At 36.3% G+C, this 21,690-nt stretch overlaps 2 protein-coding genes across 2 annotated transcripts; one reads left to right on the top strand and one right to left on the bottom strand.

The window, feature by feature from the left end:
• The first annotated feature begins 956 nt into the window (after window positions 1-956).
• On the top strand, window positions 957-2,991 carry LOC111987572 (purple acid phosphatase 2). Its single transcript, XM_065760209.1, has 5 exons — window positions 957-1,305; window positions 1,399-1,605; window positions 1,777-1,888; window positions 2,086-2,315; window positions 2,811-2,991. The coding sequence occupies exons 1-5, from the start codon at window positions 1,108-1,110 to the stop codon at window positions 2,955-2,957; spliced, it is 894 nt and encodes a 297-aa protein (XP_065616281.1). The 5' UTR covers window positions 957-1,107; the 3' UTR covers window positions 2,958-2,991.
• A 26-nt stretch (window positions 2,992-3,017) lies between these two features.
• LOC112024649 (G-type lectin S-receptor-like serine/threonine-protein kinase CES101) lies at window positions 3,018-7,425 on the bottom strand. The gene is made up of 3 exons (XM_065760198.1): window positions 6,003-7,425; window positions 3,373-3,492; window positions 3,018-3,259 (listed from the first exon to the last, which is right to left on the bottom strand). Exons 1-3 carry the CDS (start codon window positions 6,727-6,729, stop codon window positions 3,018-3,020), a joined length of 1,089 nt encoding a protein of 362 aa, XP_065616270.1. The 5' UTR covers window positions 6,730-7,425.
• Between the last annotated feature and the right edge of the window lie 14,265 nt (window positions 7,426-21,690).

Genomic DNA, 21,690 nt, shown 5'->3' with positions numbered 1-21,690 from the left:
TTTTCTTTACAAAGATTAATGCATATATAAAATCGATTCAAATACTATAGGCAATAGTCCGAGATATACATTAATGTGCAAATGTAGATTAATTAGTTGAATGTTAGAAGATTAGATGTTAACTGGTTTGAACAGATTACATAACAAGCAACCTGAGTCAACTAACATATACCCCTCCCCCAACCCAAAACAAAAAACAACGAAAGAAAGAAAAGCAATCGAATCAATTCACTTCAAATAACTACTATTTTCTTTATCTAAGCTTGGGGAAGGGCTATCCACGTCTGATCCATTTGTCCAAAATAAAACATAATTAAATGATTTCTATTCATCCTTAGGCCACCTTGTGACAATTGGTTTTGAAAAACAAAGAGCATCTCCTTTTTTTTATATATGTTTTTTTTTCTTTACTTATGTAAGACAATCCTTTTCATATTCAACATATTGACCCTTAATCTGAATATTCTTTTTTAGCTTCAAATATTCCACCTATTTTTTATTCATTAAAGATTAATTTATATTATATATGCATGTAATCACACCACAAGTTCGTGCATCAATAATTTGAAGGAATTAAATACAGTTGTTATTTGATTTAATATATTTTAAAGCTAATTGTAGTTTCCCTCGCATTCTTTCTTACCATTTGCGGCCCGCATGTTAAAATTCTAAAATAATAAAAGTATAGAATTGATGCTAATGCGAGAGAGGAAGAGAATAGTATAAGAAGGTTAATGTTGATGGGAGAAAACCTAGATTGCTACATTTTTACTATATAACAAGATTTAAGTAAAATTTGTACTATATGTGACATCGTTCACCCCAACAAGCTTTGTTGATTACGTACATTCAAGTTTAATTTTGGATTTTAACTTGAGTTCTCGAAGGAGCTGTTTGACTTTTGCATTATTGGTTCCTTGAATATATTATAGTTTGAACTAGAGATAGACATACTTGTTTTGGTTAAAGACTCGCTAGTTCTCTTCTATCATTACCAAAGATAACCTCAGCTTATTCGTCATTGCCCCAATGGAAAATTGGACCTGATATGTATATATACCCAGATGAAAAGGGCGTTGAGTTCAATAGAGTGTACATAGAAAGATCATGATGGGTGTGCTGGGTTCTTCTTCTTCTTCTTTAGCTATTACAGTTGTTTTGGGTTTGATTTTGAATGCTGCAGTGTCTTATGGAGGAACATCCAGCAATTATTCACGGACGGCTTTCCCAACTTACAACAACACTGATATGCCTGTTGACAGTGAGGCCTTTTATGTTCCTCCAGGAATCAACTCACCTCAACAAGTGTGTTTTCTCATCATTCTCCTGCTTGTTTTCTCACAAATATGAAGTTCTAAAATTTTATTTCAGTGTTTGACAAGTGGTACTCTATTTTAGGTTCATATAACACAAGGAGACCATGTGGGAACAGCAATAATTGTGTCATGGATCACTCCTACTGCTCCAGGTTCCAATATAGTTCTTTACTGGAGTACTCAAGAAAATGGCACAAAAATTCAATTGGCTGAGGCCACGATTGGAGCCTACAGATACTACAACTACACTTCTGGTTTCATTCACCATGCCAACATCAGTAACTTACAGGTGAAATGGAATTTTGTTTTACTTATTTAGATCTAGTAATAGTTTTATATGTATGATGGTACATAATTTGTTGCCTGGTTCATGTTTTATGCACCTAATCCTGAATTAGTCTTGTTGCAATTCTAAATTCTGTTATTCTATTTGTTAATTTAGTTCTATTTATTTGGACAGTTCAATACCAAATACTACTATCAGCTTGGTGAAGGGCAGTATGCAAGGACCTTCTGGTTTGTAACTCCTCCTGCACCAGGCCCTGATGTCCCCTACACATTTGGTCTCATAGGTAAGTTTAGTGCGATTTATTTATTCTTAAAATTGATTGTTGGAGATAGAGAAATATAAACTCTGAGCATTTTATTTATAAATACTAGGGAAGTAACAGTTGAGCTGCGTAATCTGAACAGTCATGTACTTATATTCAATAATTTTATATGTATATTTAGACCTGATCAATGTAGAATATTAATATATCATTTGTAGGGGACCTTGGTCAGACATACAATTCAAACAGCACACTCGCTCATTACCAATTGGACCCTCTAAATGGACAAACAGTGTTGTACCTTGGAGATCTCTCCTACGCAGATAACTACCCATTTCATGACAACGTTAGGTGGGATACCTGGGGAAGGTTCGTAGAGAGAAGTGCTGCTTACCAGACTTGGATTTGGACAGTTGGGAATCATGAAGTTGATTGGGCCCCTGAATTGGTAACCAACCATCTTATACTAACCAAAATATTAGAGATATAAAAACATTTTACAATCTAAAAAATATATTATTGAAGTGATTAATTGTTATTGGTAGTACATTATTTCCACATGATTTCAATACAGACACTATTTTATAGCTAAAACTTATTATACGCTTGTGTGTAAGAGTGTTTTGCATTTGAAAACGTGGGTTCACTTGACATCGACGAATTGTAGGTTGAACTGATGTTTTTGATTGCAAAACACTTGTTAGTACACACAAGTGTGTAATAAACACCTCTCTATTTTTATTGTATACTAATCATAATATGCTAATTAACTTGATTGTTGTGGAAAAAATTATATCAATTGTTGTGGAAAAAATTGTATAATTTTTGGTGCATGTCACTAAACTTGCATACTAATAAGCTAATAATTTTTCCCTATAAGTCTCCAATTTAATCCACTTTTTACTCACACAAGAGAGTGGTACTGCCATATTTAATATTGTAGGGTGAACCTGTACCTTTTGTACCTTATAGTCACCGTTATCATACGCCATATGAAGCAGCGGGTAGTACTGCACCCTTTTGGTACTCAATCAAGAGAGGCCCAGCCTACATCATAGTCATGGCTGCGTATTCAGCATTTGGTAACTAAATATATAACTTTGTGTTTTGCATATAATGTGTAATCATGGACGTGTGTGCTTTCCAAGTCTTAATTTGTATGTTTTTTTTTTTTTTTTTTTTGGAAACATACCCTATAGACTGGTCCAAAACCACCTTCTCCAAGCTTAGTTTCAGGCGAGAAGTTATTTGTAGCTGCTGCAATGCATGCAAAGCTGAACACTTTTATGTTATGTCTTGCATTTCCGTCTTTTTCAAGCTCATCTGCATCTAATAATCTATCAGGTGTTGTGAGCTCAAGTAGGTGTTTCTCTTCCCTTCTTTCAACGTCAACTGTTTTGTTATATATATAATATCAAAGTATACTAGTCATTCAGAAAATTGTGCATATAGTTTTGAACACAATGCAATAAATAAAAATAAAAATATTATTTGTGATTATATACCTCGTTGTCGATATATCCTCCATAAGCTGTAGGTGCCCAAGAAAAGCACAAGTATAGCAGTAACGATAACTGGTACAATCCATTTCTCATTCCCTTTATCATTCGATTTGCCTATTTCATCTGTTTATACGTACAAATAAAACCATATTTATTTTCCTTTCATGATAATCGTAAAAGATCAAGTATTATGTAACGCCTATTCGCCTCTCACAATCTCACTTTGTTTGGACAAAAGTTATAGTCTTTGAACATGTGAAAGGAAAAAAACAATGATCAAAGGGTTACAGAAGATTCCTAGATTTGATTACAAAAGTCACTAGAAGCAATGGGTATAATAACCTACTTAGTGTTTCTTTTTTGGGTAAACAACCTACATACATACAAAACCTCGTCTGCAAATTCTTCCACATGAACTTTCTCTATGAACGAACCTCGTCTGCAATATCTTGGAATTCTAATAATCAACAACAACGACTAATTGTTGAAGAACTAACTCTGTGGTTGCAAAGAATTAACAGTTTCAGCCGTTCAAGCTCAAGGCAAGAAACTCTCAAAATGTAATTCTGAACACTAAGAGAGAAACGCTCAAAGGAGAGGAATTTGGACCTCTTTGGCTAAAGGAAATTTGGCTCTAGCAATGTCTATCTCTCTATATAGAAAGGGTTGTTTTATATAGGGAAATTTAATTCAAACAGGTGGAATGACAAAAATTTAATTCGAGCGAGAACTAAGCAAAGGTCAAGCAAACATTTGTTTAAGTTTTTGATTGAGAGGAGGTCTACCAAACTCTATTCAAAGTTTGCTTAAGCGAGAATATTTTCGCTCAAACAAATCTTTAAATGCTTGAAATTTTCAATATGCTTCTTGACTTGAATTTAATAAAAACCAAACATGAATACATTACCATCCTCACAACACTTTGTTTTGACACAAGAATTTGGCCAATAATCTAAAACCTAACAAAGGAAAAAATATATGACTTTCCTTAAGCTAGTTGATTTAGGACAAAGTTTCTCCACCAAACTAATAAGTTTGGAGGAATCTCCTCTAACCCACTAAGTAATGATTCTTAAGATCATTTATGTGTATTATTCAAACAAGTCACATAAATTACAAATGTCATGTGACTAAATATATATATATATATATTTAAGAAAAGACTAAGAATACACATGAGTGGTCTTTCCAATTACCATATTATTTTTCTCTAAACCGTTTTGAAGGTAAATTGTTTTCGTCTAGTTGGGCATAGTTTCCCTTTTAACTCATATGCATGAAGTGGTAAAGGCTAACAAAGGAATACAATTCAAAATTTACACTAAGCAGTCAGTAATAATTTGATGTTCATATGCATGTTAGAGTGAACTTTTTAACTTCCCCTCCTTTCTAGCTGTAATAATTATATGCTGACATTAACATAAGGCCAAAATGCAAAAACACTCCCCTAGAGTTTGGATTACTTGCAAACTAACCCACTAAGGTTTCAATTTTTTATTTTGCTACTTGAGTTTTCCAAATTTGTGAAATTGACTCTTAAGATTTGTGTGGATACAACTTATTTTGCTGAAAACTGAAAACTGAAAATGTTGTAGCAAAATAATTTCTAAATGTGTGAATAGTACCATGGGACCCATTTTTAATGAAAAAGTTGTTAAAAAATGAGATTTGTAGATCCCATAAACAGTGCATGGGATTCACTGGATTGCAATCCATCACTTATTTTACTGTGAACAGTGCACAAGTTGAAAAGTGAACGATCAACAAGTTGAAAAGTAAAAAACAACCGCCAAAAAAAAAAAAAAAAAAGGCAAAAACACAAACGAGAAATTATAATTCCAATCCAAACACTCACTTAAACTAACTTCCATTTGCTATCAATGATGGAATTGAAATGCAGATACCATTTTATAATTTAAAATTCATTTTCAAATAAAATATTCAATTTGAATTTTAATGTAATAAAAAATTATATTGAATTTGGGGGAATAAAACCTCTCTCTCTCTCTCTCTCTCTCTCTCATAAACACAGATCCTTTCAGCTGGTTCCCTAAAACCTTTTGGTTTTTCCAACTCCCAAAAACTCTTTTAAGTTGACAGCGGTGAAGAGGAGGTGAGAAGCGGACAACATGAATAGTGAAGGAAGCAAGGAGAGTGCAGTACTGTCTAAAACCTTAGAGAGGTACTAGTAGATTTGATAAGGGAGTCATATTCGAAAACCTTGAGTGCGATGGCCAAGGTAATGAGGACATCGATGACCTTGAAAGAGGTGTTTTGGAGGGAGTCTAAGATGACGATGGGGTGAATGTTGTTGGAGAGGAGGGAGAGACATTACAGGGTGGAGGGCACTAGCAATTTTGATAAAAGGTGGTGGATCTAATCTGTTTGGTTGAGAAAGTGTGGGAAAGTGAAGTAAAATTTTATTTACTTTTAATAAACCATTTTTTTAATTGATGCATTAAAATTTGTTTGGACTAATATGGTGTTAGAACATATTTCACGAACATGGTTATATGAAGTCAGCTCACTGTGCTATTGCAATTAAAATTAAAATACAAACATTATATATATAACTAAGAAGTCTAAGATAAGATAATTGTAGTTTCACGTAAAGTATTATTTCGACCTCTCACCTTTTGGAGGATCTGTTAGAACATATTTTAAAATTCTTGAACGAGAAACTCCATCATCAGGCTCGAATTTTACATTTCCTGTCCAATACTGGCATCCAGTTCCTTCGTCTCCATTAAAGCCCCGACAGTCACAGTTATTCCAGCAACGAGCTCTACAATCAGCAGGACCAATGGTTGTATTGTCATCATCAACACTGCCAGCCGCCTCATCTTGTGGTAGACCATCAGGACCAATATGTTTAAAGAATCCAGATTTTTGCTCAAACGTTTGGTTGTAATATCTGCACTTTGGTTGGTCCCATCTCTCGCATCCTTCGGCTTCCATACCGTAACCATAACAAAAATTCATCTTCATAATTGAAGTACTTCTATCCATTATTGGGCCCCAGTATTGTAACTGCCATTCCGATCTTCCTCGATCCGACGAGTCTAAAGGTGGTACAGATTCAGTGTCAAGAGAATAAGTGAAATACTGCCCTTCTGCATCCGTATTGATAATGTAATCCTGACCTTTGGTGGGGTAAATATATTCAAACAAGGATTCATTCTTCGAGCTGCTCAGCTGCAGACCGCTACTCCAATAAGGTACTCCTCGCCGCTTGATAACTAATCTCCTTGTCTTGGGTTCCCACTCGAGTGGGAAGGCTCCTGATGCTGGATCATCTTGTGCCAACCATGAAATCAGAGACCAATTACTCCCAGTTTTGTGATTGACACCCAATTTCATCCCAGGCAGAAGCGTGTTAGCGGGATGATCAAAGCTTTCTCACAACCTCCTTCCAATAGAGCCATTGGAGTTCACTTCTGATACTACTAAATTGCCAGTATCTAGTAGAGTAACACTAGTGTTTTCAGTTTCACCACCAGAATATATTACAAAAGGATCACCTCCAAATCCACTGGAATTGATCATCAACTTTCCCAGATGGTCAAGGGTAAGAAACGCGCTTGAATTATGTGAAATAGGTTTGTTTCGGTTGGCGACCCATACTACTCTGCTTTCCGTATAATTTGTGTACCAAATTGCCAAGTAACTGTTATTTTTGTTGACTCCATAATAAGAAGTTGGGCTGAAGAATCCCAAGGTGAACCTCTGTTTGGCAGAAACGAGGTACTGGGAAGGATTAAGAACATCGCCTTGCTTTAGCGTGTCTAAGGCCGCTGACGAACCCCACAAGGATGAGATGATAATTATAACTATAAGCAATAAAGTTGGACTGAAGAGCCTTTCCTTGCTAGCCATTGTTGTACACAGCACTGCTTAACACTATACCTTGTAACACATCTAAAAGTGAATTATTGGTGATTTGAGCCCATACATATATATATTATCCTAAATTCAGTGGACAATAGCAGATGGGAAGAGAGAGAAAAAAAAAATCATTTACACAAGCAAGATTGTATATTTACGCATCTATACACCCACTAATATGGGCAATATTTTTTGGACCAAAATGTGTATATCTTCCCACTTTTTCTAACTCATTAATGTGAATGCTCAGCAGTACCATTTTGTCCCATAAGGAAATTGAATCCAATTTCTCAATCATCCTATATAATTATGGGCAGTGCCATTTTGTCCCATAAGGAAATTGAATCCAATTTCTTAATCATCGCATATATTTGTGCCACATACTCTTCTTTGAATTTGTTACGCGCATGCATGGTTTAGGTTATTTGAATTCAATAATTAATGGTTGATTTCGGTAGTTACTAGTCAACTCTGATGTCCCATAATTTTGAGATTATTGTTTGATTTGTGTTGGCTTTCTTTGTTTCTTTTCAGAAGCATTTTTGACATGTGATAAATAGCGTGATTTTAATTTCAGTAGCAAATATCAAATTAGGTTAGGATTTCCTCAATTGAATGATGAACGTAAATGTTGGGTTATATTTTAAGGGAAATACTTAGGTAATCTAGGAGCTAACCTTGTAGTCCCGGCTAATAAGAAATAAACATATCATTAAAATGTGTTTACATAAACTTTTGTGCCACCTCGGCCCAATACAACTTATCCAATTTAACATCTTTTCGGCATAAAACTTTTTAAATATGTCAAGAACCTTGCAACTAAATTGACACCTCTCCATATACAAAGTGATTGACGTCGAAGAGAAAATGGCTCGAACTGTTAGGTTAGCAGCATGACGTAATTATCTCTCTCTCTCTCAAAAAATAAAAAATCTAACATTTTCAAACTTTTCAACCATCACCCTCAATTCGCCACATTGCTTCATCCCCGTCTCCTCCTTCTTTGTGTGTTTCTATATATATATATATATATATATATTAGTTCGTTTAGTCCAATCTCCATTAATTCTCCCTCTAACCAGAATTCACATTCTGTCTATGCCCCTATCCCACTGACAAAGTCAACCCTAACCCCTTCAGAGAGGACCTTGGTAAGGTTGACGTGATTCAGTTTTTTGGGTCTACTGATCTACCTGTGATATAAAAACGAAGTATAGTAGAACTGAACGCTGATGATGTCCCAAGATTGGATGTGTGGTAGCTAAGTTGGGGGCACTTGGCCAATATAGATGACCATCTTTCTTGGCTAGCATTGCATTGTTAATGGCTTAATGCTCTTTAGTAGGAATGTCCATTGGTAGAGGCTTCATAAGCCCATGATGGTACAGGCTAGGCTCATTTGGTGCAACTTGTGACTAACTCACTTTTTATTTCTTTGTTCAATGATATAATTCTGTAGGAAGAGTCAATTCTACAGAGCTGGCTACAAGGATCTTGATTTGCTAATTCTGAACTTTGTTAAATGGCAAGGCCTCAATCAGGTTTTGAATTTGAATTCCAAACTACCTACTTATTAGTGAATCAGCTTTCTAGCCATTTGGGCTAATGCCCAATCTTTATGGTTGAATAGTAACTTAGGCCTGTCAAGGCTTGAAATGCAAAGTCAAAACCTCAATGCAAATCTGCCTATATTTAGATGGACAAAGTACCAATTTAGTGCACTAAATAACGCACAAGAGTGACCCTTGATCATTTTTGGACACATAACGTATCTGTCATGTTCAACACAAAATAACACACGAGAGCAACAAATGATTATATTTGAACACATGTCATGTTCATGTCATATTCAATGCTTCAGTGCATTGGACGCAAGTCAAACCCTTTTTACCTCAAAAATGAGAAAAATGGGTTTGAAATATTTTTTTATTGTTCAATCACATATATAACACGCATGTAAGTCTTACACTTCTCACCAAACTTGCACCAACTTACTAACTCATCAGAGAAGGCATTCCATCCCACAATGATTCTAACCTTAGCATTTTTTATTAATCTCAAGTGCGTTCTTGCTTAGCATTTTTCATTAATATCAAGTGGGTTAAACAAGAATCAATAGAATTAGAGCATGTCTCTCACGATTAAATTCATCATTTTTAAAATAGCTTCAATTTTTGGATTTAGTGATAATTTATCAATAAAATTAGAGCAGGTCTCTCATGTTAAGTATCAATAGGAGTTTTTAGAAGTTGAACAATAGTTTATTCTTGTAGGGTCACGATTTTCGGCCCAAGCCCATAAGAATTGGTCGATGGTCTAATAAGCCCAATACAATAAATTTTTAGAGAGTGAGATGAAGAATTAGGCTTTAGTGAAGGTTAATAACGGTTAGTATGGATTTTAAAGAAGAACACGCAAGTAAGACATATAAAAATGATTGAAACTGTCATCCGAGGAGGCAGATAATGATATAAATCAATATAGATGGTTAGTAACTCAGTTATGCATGCTACATTAGTCTCTTCCTATTTTTTCCTCTCCCTCTCATGCAAGGTTCTTTACACTATATAGTTCCTTTCAGTCCATCTTGATCATGCACTTGTTGGTCATCTAAGCCTTCACTTGAGTGCATGTCCCATCAGACACCTCCTCTAGCCCCTTTGTGAGTTGCGGTGACCAAGGAAACACTGTTCAAGAGTCTTCTCCACATAAATGCAGCCAAAAAAGCAGTTGTAAGGCATTTAATGCAATGACAGCAACTTTCCTTTAGATACTTCCTAGTCTTCTTCACTCTTGCGTGTCTCAAAGTTATATCTCCACCACTAGAGATTCTATGGAGATTATTCTTACAGCTGGAACTCAAACTTGAGGCGTGTCACCCGTTGCCGAGGATAGGTTACTACTCGGACCACCCTTTATTTATTTATTTACGTGTCAGACTTTAAATTAGAATTTCTCCACTTTATTTGTCTTTCCTCGAACGTAATAGTGCCTTTGGATAAAGCCCAATGCCCAATATATGAAATTTTGGGCCCTTTTCCCCCACAATTCTTATTTTATTTTTTGCTAAACCAATAGTTAAATTATTTTAATTCACCATTTGAAGTGTTAGGAATAATTGATAAACGATTAATTCATATTTGTATATAAAAAAAAGGCAATATTTCCCATAAAGTATAGGCATTGTATTTTCCTAGAGGATTGAATTAAGCTCACATGTATTGTATGTGAAACAAATCAATTAGGGATTCATATCCCTTGCAATATCTAGGGTATTGCATAGGGTGCAATACCTAAATTCTCAGCCACAAGTTCAATCTAATAGCTTAAGCCTTTGACACCTCACCAATCCATGCTGGCAATTCATGTACTTAGCTCTTTGCCAATTCAATTTGCTCTCTCCTCATTGCTTCCTACCTAAGCTTCTCATCAAATCCAAAAAAATTCAAAATATTTCTCTCTTCCACCAAACCTTTGTCTATGGCTGAATCTCCACGGCTATAGCTAGCAACCACCAAATCCCTTACCACCACCGGTGATGCTTGCCGCTATGGCATTCTCCTCGTCTCTCTCTCTCTCTCTCTCTCTCTCTCTCTCTCTCTCTCTCATTTGGGTTTCTCTGTTTTCTCCTTCTCTCAAGCCTAGCCATGGCCAAGCTTCTACTTCCACTCACACCTATCGTCATTGGTGGTGCCTCTCATTGGCGTCATAACCACTGGTGGCCACAGGTCCAACTCTCTTATTTTTTATTTTCTTTCTCTTTTATTTTTTTCAATTTTTATTTGCCTTTTAGATAAGACTGGAACCCCTTTGAGACTCATTTTGTTTCATTTTTTTTATTAGTCTGATGAATAACATTTTGTTTCAGTTTTGATTAGCTTGATGAATGGGTTTTCTTGTTTGGATTTCTGGAATTAGCAATAACTATTATTATTGGCATTTTAAAGCTAGTTTTTGGGTGGGCAATGAAGGTGTTTGTTGAAATGCTTCATAGAGTTTTAGTTTATCTCTCTATATTCTGCCTTTTCTTTTCTTTTTTGGATTTTTATGCTAAAATTGTGATGCCATGTGTATGGAAATTAGATTTTTTTTTTTTTTTTATAATATATTAGCTTGATTAATGGGTTTTCTTGTTGAGTGTAAAGCTTGATGGTTTTGCTTGAGTTTGAAAATTGGGAAATTAGGTTTTCTGATTTGCTTCATCACATGTATGTGTGTGTGGGGCGCTGATGGGGAGTGTGTGTGGTGCTAATGAGACATACGTGTGTTGCTACATGGTGAGGTGCTGCAGGGTGTGCGTGGGCTGCTGGTGTGGGGTGTGTCTACTGCTAATGGGGCATGCATGTGCAGCTAATGAGGTGTGCATGTGCCAGTGCAGCCTGAGTGTAAAATGTGTTTGTGCATTAGATAATGTTGTATTTGATTAGCTGGCATTGTATACTAGTATTTTAGTATAGATATACTTGTATTACTTGTATTGGTGATATGTTTACATTAGCCTTAAGTGTAAAGCTTGATGGTTTTGCTTGAGTTTGAAAATTGGGGCTTTGCAATATGGTCGAATCTGTTGTGATTGAATGAAAATGGATTTTTTTTTTTTTTTTGGTAATTGTTGTGTGTATAGGTCTATTGGCTTTGGCATTTTGGAAATGTTGATACTAAATCTATGAGGTACCTGGGTAGATTAGGCTTTGAAGGTCTATTGCTGTTCATGTATTCCGACTTCATTTTCTAGTGGATTATTGACCGCTTGGAGGGCAACGGAGAGGTTTTATGCCAAGGGTTTCGATTTCCTCTTCGGTAACACATCATTGTGTTGTCCTTGTGTTTATATCTCTCTTCCCTTAATCTTTACAATTTATTTTCTGTTGTGGATGTGATTTTAATTGGTTTAGATTGTTTATCAATTCTGTTTTAAGCTTATTATCATTTTTCACACATATATTGTTTGATATAAAGTTTGAATTGGTAATTTGTTGTTTGGGGGTCTAAACGTTCATAGTATTTTCAATGCTATTTGAACAAGATTGATTCAACCACAATTTTCACATAGAGACTCTTCAAATTCCTCTACTCTCACCTTCTCCATTGATACATCCTTGAGAGGTTCTTGACCAAATCCTTTTCTCACCACACCCACATCTGTGAGAAGGTCTATTGGTGCTAAGGGAAGCAGTCTGGAAGGGACCAATGGTTATTGGTTGATGCTACGGTTTATAGCAGAATCCGGCAAGCTAGAAAAGACAAAGGTTTGGCGTAACCTCGTTAGAGCGAGAAGTTTAGAGGGCTTAGGTACCTGGATAGATTAGGATTGGAGGGTCTATTGCTATTCATGTATCCCAACTTCATTTTTTAGTAGATTATTGACCGCTTGAAGGGCGGCGGAGAGGTTTTACGCCGAAGGCTTCGGTTTCCTCTTCGATAACACATCGTTTTATTGTCCTTGTGTTTGCATCACTCTTCCCTTAATCTTTACCATTTATTTTCTGTTGTGGATGTGATTTTAATTGGTTTAGATTGTTTATCAATTCTATTTTAAGCTTGTTATCATTTTTCGCACATACATTGTTTGATATAAAGCTTGAATTAGTAATTTGTTGTTTGGGGGTCTAAATGTTCATAGTGTTTTCAACGCTATTTGAACTTTCACTAGTATATAGTGATTGCTGTTTTGGTTAAGCCATGTTTTATTGATTTATCCCCTTTTTGCTTGATCGCATTGTGCTTGCTCCATATGCATTACAAGTTTTCTGCATGCAATGAACTTGTTGTGTTATTATGTTTCAGGAGATTTTTTGGTCTTATGGTTCAAGAGCTTCACAAATTCTAGAGTTAGGTGAGAGTGAGTTTTCCAACTGTTTCCAACTCACGCGTTAAGTCCAGAGTTTGTTGTAGGACTTTGTCATGAAATAGCCAAAGGGGGAGATTGTAAGGTTGAATTTGATCAACCATCTTGTTGGCTTTATTCCGTGCTAATTTGCTTGTATTTCAGCACTTAGAAACCCAGTATTTAGGTGGGATTTATGTAAGGGTAGTGAGTGAGAGAGTGTGAAGAAATACTCAAGATTGTGCAAGGATGCAGGGCTTCACGGTTAGAACTCGTGGGTGACTCGAGACTGGCAAGCCGCCAAATGCAACACACGAGTGAAGCATGCGAAAAGATGAATAGTCGCGCCAGCTGGAGCACTACAGGACAAAAAGTCTAGTCTGGCCATTCTGTTATCTCACGGCTTGAACTCACGACTTAGCTGAGCCATGAGGCCAAGCCGCCAACTAGCTCTGTTTTGAAAAACCTCTTTGCATTCTTATCTCACCCTAGTATAAATACCCCTTAAACCACAAAATGTAGAGAACTTCCAAAGAGAATTTTAAGAGAGAAACCCTAGAGAAAAACAAGATTGATTCATCCACAATCTTTACATAGAGACTCTTCAAATTCCTCTACTCGTACCCTCTCTATTAATACATCCTTGAGATGTTCTTAACCAAATCCTTTTCTCCTCGTATCCACATCTGTGAGAAGGTCTTTTGGTGCTAAGGAAAGCAGTTTGGAAGGGACCAATGGTTATTGGTTGATGCTATGGTTTATAGCGGAATCCGGCAAGCTAGAAAAGACAAAAGTTCGGCGTAACCTCGTTGGAGCAAGAAACTTGGAGGGTTTAGGTACCTAGGTAGATTAGGCTTGGAAGGTTTATTGATGTTCATGTATCTCAACTTCATTTTCTAGTGGATTATTGACCGCTTGGAGGGCGGCGAAGAGGTTTTACGCCGAGGGCTTCGGCTTCCTCTTCGATAACACATCGTTGTGTTGTCCTTGTGTTTGCATCTCTCTTCCCTTTATCTTTACTATTTAATTTATGTTGTGGATGTTATTTTAATTGGTTTATATTATTTATCAATTCTGATATAAGCTTGATATCATTTTCCACACATACATTATTTGATATAAAACTTGAATTGGTATTTTGTTGTTTGGGGGTCTAAACGTTCATAGTGTTTTCAACACTATTTGAACTTTCAAGCACCACACGTCTGATGAAGCAAAACCAGAAAATCCAATTTCCCAATTTTCAAACTCAAGCAAAACCATTAAGCTTTACACTCAACAAGAAAACCCATTAATCAAGCTAATAATAAAATAAAATAAAATCTAATTTCCATACACATTGCATCACAGTTTTAGCATAAAAATCCAAAAAAAAAAAAAGGCAAAATACAGAGAGATAAACTAAAACTCTATGAAGCATTTCAACAAACATCTTCAATGCCCACCCAAAAACCAGCTTTAAAAATGCCAATAATAATAGTTATTGCTAATTCCAAAAATCCAAACAAGAAAACCCATTCATCAAGATAATCAAAACTAAAACAAAAAGTTATTCATCGAACTAATAAAAAAAAAAATGAAACAAAATGAGTGTCAAAGGGGTTTCGGTCTTGTCTAAAAGGCAAATAAAAATTGAAAAAAAAAAATAAAAGAGAAAGAAAATAAAGAATAGGAGAGCTGGACCCGCGGCCACCAATGGTTGTGACGCTAATGAGAGGCACTGCCAACGGCGATAGGTGTGAGCGGAAGCAAAAGTTTGTTTTTATTTTATTTTATTTTTTGCTAAACCAATAGTTAAATTATTTTAATTCACCATTTGAAGTGTTGGAATAATTGATAAACGATTAATTCATGTTTGTCTAAAAAACAGGCAATATTTCCCATCAAGTATAGGCATTGTATTTTCCTAGAGGATTGAATTAAGCTCACATGTATTGTATGTGAAACAAACCAATTAGTCCTATTATATTTAAATTCATAATTTAGATCACCTATAACAGGTGGCATTCGCTGTATGGTAGGACCAAAGAACTTTGTACAAAAGCAAAGAATTCTTGATGCCATGTGTATGGAAATTAGATTTTTTTTTTTTTTTTTTTATAATATATTAGCTTGATTAATGGGTTTTCTTGTTGAGTGTAAAGCTTGATGGTTTTGCTTGAGTTTGAAAATTGGGAAATTGGGTTTTCTGATTTGCTTCATCACATGTATGTGTGTGTGGGGCGCTGATGGGGAGTGTGTGTGGTGCTAATGAGACATATGTGTGTTGCTACATGGTGAGGTGCTGCAGGGTGTGCGTGGGTTGCTGGTGTGGGGTGTGTCTACTGCTGATGGGGCATGCATGTGCAGCTAATGAGGTGTGCATGTGCCAGTGCAGCCTGAGTGTAAAATGTGTTTGTGCATTAGATAATGTTGTATTTGATTAGTTGGCATTGTATACTAGTATTTTAGTATAGATATACTTGTATTACTTGTATTGGTGATATGTTTACATTAGCCTTAAGTCTAAAGCTTGATGGTTTTGCTTGAGTTTGAAAATTGGGGCTTTGCAATATGGTCGAATCTGTTGTGATTGAATGAAAATGGATTTTTTTTTTTTTTTTTGGTAATTGTTGTGTGTATAGGTCTATTGGCTTTGGCATTTTGGAAATGTTGATACTAAATCTATGAGGTACTTGGGTAGATTAGGCTTTGAAGGTCTATTGCTGTTCATGTATTCCGACTTCATTTTCTAGTGGATTATTGACCGCTTGAAGGGCAACGGAGAGGTTTTATGCCAAGGGCTTCGATTTCCTCTTCGGTAACACATCATTGTGTTGTCCTTGTGTTTATATCTCTCTTCCCTTAATCTTTACCATTTATTTTCTGTTGTGGATGTGATTTCAATTGGTTTAGATTGTTTATCAATTCCGTTTTAAGCTTGTTATCATTTTTCACACATACATTGTTTGATATAAAGTTTGAATTGGTAATTTGTTGTTTGGGGGTCTAAACGTTCATAATGTTTTCAATGCTATTTGAACAAGATTGATTTAACCACAATTTTCACATAGAGACTCTTCAAATTCCTCTACTCTCACCTTCTCCATTGATACATCCTTGAGAGGTTCTTGACCAAATCCTTTTCTCACCACACCCACGTCTGTGAGAAGGTCTATTGGTGCTAAGGGAAGCAATCTGGAAGGGACCAATGGTTATTGGTTGATGCTATGGTTTATAGCAGAATCCGGCGAGCTAGAAAAGACAAAGGTTTGGCGTAACCTCGTTAGAGCGAGAAGTTTAGAGGGCTTAGGTACCTGGATAGATTAGGATTGGAGGGTCTATTGCTATTCATGTATCCCAACTTCATTTTCTAGTAGATTATTGACCGCTTGAAGGGCGGCGGAGAGGTTTTACGCCGAAGGCTTCGGTTTCCTCTTCGATAACACATCGTTTTATTGTCCTTGTGTTTGCATCTCTCTTCCCTTAATCTTTACCATTTATTTTCTGTTGTGGATGTGATTTTAATTGGTTTAGATTGTTTATCAATTCTATTTTAAGCTTGTTATCATTTTTCGCACATACATTGTTTGATATAAAGGTTGAATTAGTAATTTGTTGTTTGAGGGTCTAAACGTTCATAGTGTTTTCAACGCTATTTGAACTTTCACTAGTATATAGTGATTGCTGTTTTGGTTAAGCCATGTTTTATTGATTTATCCCATTTTTGCTTGATCGCATTGTGCTTGCTCCATATGCATTACAAGTTTTCTGCATGCAATGAACTTGTTGTGTTATTATGTTTCAGGAGATTTTTTGGTCTTATGGTTCAAGAGCTTCACAAATTCTAGAGTTAGGTGAGAGTGAGTTTTCCAACTGTTTCCAACTCACGCGTTAAGTCCAGAGTTTGTTGTAGGACTTTGTCACGAAATAGCCAAAGGGGGAGATTGTAAGGTTGAATTTGATCAACCATCTTATTGGCTTTATTCCGTGCTAATTTGCCTGTATTTCAGCACTTAGAAACCCAGTATTTAGGTGGGATTTATGTAAGGGTAGTGAGTGAGAGAGTGTGAAGAAATACTCAAGATTGTGCAAGGATGCAGGGCTTCACGGTTAGGACTCATGGGTGACTCGCGACTGGCAAGCCGCCAAATGCAGCACACGAGTGAAGAATGCGAAAAGATGAATAGTCGCGCCAGCTGGAGCACTATAGGACAAAAAGTCTAGTCTGGTCGTTCTGTTATCTCACGGCTTGAACTCACGACTTAGCTGAGCCATGAGGCCAAGCCGCCAACTAGCTCTGTTTTGAAAAACCTCTTTGCATTCTTATCTCACCCTAGTATAAATACCCCTTAAACCACAAAATGTAGAGAACTTCCAAAGAGAATTTTAAGAGAGAAACCCTAGAGAAAAACAAGATTGATTCATCCACAATCTTTACATAGAGACTCTTCAAATTCCTCTACTCTTACCCTCTCTATTAATACATCCTTGAGATGTTCTTAACCAAATCCTTTTCTCCCCGTATCCACATCTGTGAGAAGGTCTTTTGGTGCTAAGGAAAGCAATTTGGAAGGGACCAATGGTTATTGGTTGATGCTATGGTTTATAGCGGAATACGGCAAGCTAGAAAAGACAAAAGTTCGGCGTAACCTCGTTGGAGCAAGAAACTTGGAGGGCTTAGGTACCTAGGTAGATTAGGCTTGGAAGGTTTATTTCTGTTCATGTATCCCAACTTCATTTTCTAGTGGATTATTGACCACTTGGAGGGCGGCGGAGAGGTTTTACGCCGAGGGCTTCGGCTTCCTCTTCGATAACACATCGTTGTGTTGTCCTTGTATTTGCATCTCTCTTCCCTTTATCTTTACTATTTAATTTATGTTGTGGATGTGATTTTAATTGGTTTATATTGTTTATCAATTCTGATATAAGCTTGATATCATTTTCCGCACATACATTATTTGATATAAAACTTGAATTGGTATTTTGTTGTTTGGGGGTCTAAATGTTCATAGTGTTTTCAACACTATTTGAACTTTCAAGCACCACACGTCTGATGAAGCAAAACCAGAAAATCCAATTTCCCAATTTTCAAACTCAAACAAAACCATTAAGCTTTACACTCAACATGAAAACCCATTAATCAAGCTAATAATAAAATAAAATAAAATCTAATTTCCATACACATTGCATCACAGTTTTAGCATAAAAATCCAAAAAAAAAAAAAGGCAAAATACAGAGAGATAAACTAAAACTCTATGAAGCATTTCAACAAACATCTTCAATGCCCACCCAAAAACCAGCTTTAAAAATGCCAATAATAATAGTTATTGCTAATTCCAAAAATCCAAACAAGAAAACCCATTCATCAAGCTAATCAAAACTAAAACAAAAAGTTATTCATCGAACTAATAAAAAAAAAAAATGAAACAAAATGAGTGTCAAAGGGGTTTCGGTCTTGTCTAAAAGGCAAATAAAAATTGAAAAAAAAATAAAAGAGAAAGAAAATAAAGAATAGGAGAGCTGGACCCGCGGCCACCAATGGTTGTGACGCTAATGAGAGGCACTGCCAACGGCGATAGGTGTGAGCGGAAGCAAAAGTTTGTTTTTATTTTATTTTATTTTTTGCTAAACCAATAGTTAAATTATTTTAATTCACCATTTGAAGTGTTGGAATAATTGATAAACGATTAATTCATGTTTGTCTAAAAAACAGGCAATATTTCCCATCAAGTATAGGCATTGTATTTTCCTAGAGGATTGAATTAAGCTCACATGTATTGTATGTGAAACAAACCAATTAGTCCTATTATATTTAAATTCAAAATTTAGATCACCTATAACAGGTGGCATTCGCTGTATGGTAGGACCAAAGAACTTTGTACAAAAGCAAAGAATTCAAGGCAAAATGTGCACAATAATCAAACCTTGCTTGCAAAATTAATCCACACATTATTAGATGATGGGGCACGTGTTTTAGTTTGAATGTCTTTCAAAAATGATATTATTTACACTTTTATTTTTGCCTAGATTTTCATAACATATTGAACCCACCGGCCAACACTAAATTATGTAGCAAGAAAGTTTGAATAAGCTAGAAAATTCATTGAATAGGCTGATCTCAATTCCCAAGTCCCAACAAACCTATTTGGCCACACTCTCCAAAAGCAAAATTCTCTCTTTTTAAGAATCCCTTTTGTTATGTTTGGACAGAACGTTATGAATTTTTGAGGTAAAGGGAAAATTTTGATTCTTCATAACTTTTATAAGTATGAAAATACACGTTCATGAAGATAAGAGAGGTGAAGAGGGCATCTACCTATAGATGTCTATGTGATCGTGGTCCAATTATTCTCTTTTTTCTGCTGGTAAGGAATTTCAAAACCCAATCAAACACTTTGGAGAATGATCAATACATAAAGTGATCCAAAAGCAACCACAGAATTTCAAAGAACGGTTCCTAGTGTTTTTGCTTTTGGTTTCCACCAAACTTGTTTGTTTTTATGGCCCACGTAATGGAAAAGGAAAACTTATCCTCCTCATATTGATAACCAGTTCCTGTGTGGAGTGTGGACTAATTGATTATGAGCTTATTATTAGAGATAATTGGACAAGACCTGTTTAATTCACTGGGTATTACATGACAAAAATAGCACTATGCCCTTAAAGATTTATTTAATCATTACCTAAAGTTTATTTTGAATAAGCATTTGATTCCGAAATAAAAAAGGAGAGAAAGAAAGGGGAAAATTTTTCAGTTCCTATTTGTGCTATATATGGATCACAAACCTTTAGGAGAGGAGTGTCATTTTCTAAAATAGAGATAAATCTCTTAAATTTCATCCAAATATCAAAGAATGTGTATATTGTTCATGGTTTAAGTAGGACTTTATGTTATGTGTTAGAGATGACTAATACCCATTGAATTATAGATAATTGGACTTCACCTTTTTTTTTTTTTTTTTTGGGAGGTGATCTCCTGTTTAATTCAATGGGTATTACATGACAAATCTTAACATTTGAGAAAATGTTAAAAACTTAGCTTTTATTTTCAAAAATAGCAGTATGCCCTTAAAGACTGTTATATAATCATTACCTAAAGTTTACTTTGAATAAGCATTTGATTCTGAAATAAAAAAAGGAGAGAAAGAAGGGGGAAATTTTTCAGTCACTATTTGTGCTATATATGGATCACAAACCTTTAGAAGAGGAGTGTCATTTTCTAAAATAGAGATATGTCTCTAAAATTTCATCCAAATCTCAAAGAATGTGTATATTGTTCATGGTTTAAGTAGGACTTTATGTTATGTGTTAGAGATGACTAATACCCTCTTTTTTTTTTTCTTTTTTTTTTTTAACTAATACCCATTGAATTAGAGATAATTGGACTTCACATTATTATTATTATTGTGGGGCCAGAAAATCGGGTAGCCTTGGCCCACTCCAAGCCAGGCCCAAATGGCCCACGCCGAGGATGCATGATGGGTCCAAGGATGACCCTGTCCTCGGGCGTCCGAGACCTCGGAAGAACACGAGGACCACCCTACCAAAGGACTCTTGGAATATCCGAGGAGGAGAGGGTCCAGTGCCACGCGTGGGCAACAGAAGTACGAAGAAGGGGCAAGCCTTGGGCGAACTATCACCTCGGCATTGAATACGCTCACCTAACCCTTCTGGCCGCATTAATGGGGATGTAACCCCTTGACAGGGCAACATCGATCAGGGTGAGCCATCTGAGTACGGATATGACCTCTGATGGGACAGACGGTCAGAAGGGAGGCCAATAGATGATCAACAGGAGGAGGAAGAGAGGGATATATAAGAAAGGGGAGCAAAGTGTAAAGGGGAGAGGGGAGTTTTTGGGAGGAAGAAAAAATCTCCTCGGCCATGGGCCGAGGAGCATCCCCCAGTTGTAAATTGTTCTTAGTATTTTTCAATAAAAGGAAAGTAGTTCATGCTTCATGTACGCCGGCAAGCGCCTAAACCTTCGATCCACTCTCTACAAATTCATTGTTCTGGGTTCGTTGGGCCTTTAACCCATATCCTTTGGGCTTGGGCTACAAAAACTGACCCTACAATTGGCGTCATCTGTGGGAAGGATTAGTGCGCTGGCCGACGCAACAGGCGATTGTTCTAAGTAATCATTCTACGGAAGATTGGTGGTGGTTCAAAAAAAAAAAAAAAAAGGGGAACTACTAAACAAACATTGCAGAAAGATAAAAGTTCGAAACAGAAGATTCAACAGAAACGGAAAGAAACTGCACATTACTTTGTTAAACAACAGGTTACAATGTACAATCAGAAGCTCAGGCAGGCGTGTTTTAAAACTACTCCTACAAGCTAGTTCTAAAATCAGAGGCCCAGGTGGACCCGTCCTAAAACTAGCTAGAGGGAAGTGTCAACCCGTGCTCTTATTGGCATCAAAAGAACGGGAGAGCTTGACAATAGGGTGAGGCAAGGGGGCTGAGGCTGGCTTGCTTCAAGGCCACCAACAACTCCTTTCTCGGTGCGGCGGAGCTTGAACAAAGCGAGGAGCAGATGCAGGAGCACCGGGACACCCTCCCTCGTGATGTTCCCTTGATTCTCTCCAATCCTCACGAGCGTTGGCCGTTGGAGACGGCAACACTCG

This window comes from Quercus suber, unplaced genomic scaffold, assembly GCF_002906115.3.
Source record: "Quercus suber isolate HL8 unplaced genomic scaffold, Cork oak 2.0 scaffold_357, whole genome shotgun sequence".
NCBI lineage: Eukaryota > Viridiplantae > Streptophyta > Magnoliopsida > Fagales > Fagaceae > Quercus > Quercus suber.
This window is presented reverse-complemented; position numbering and strand designations above follow the sequence as displayed.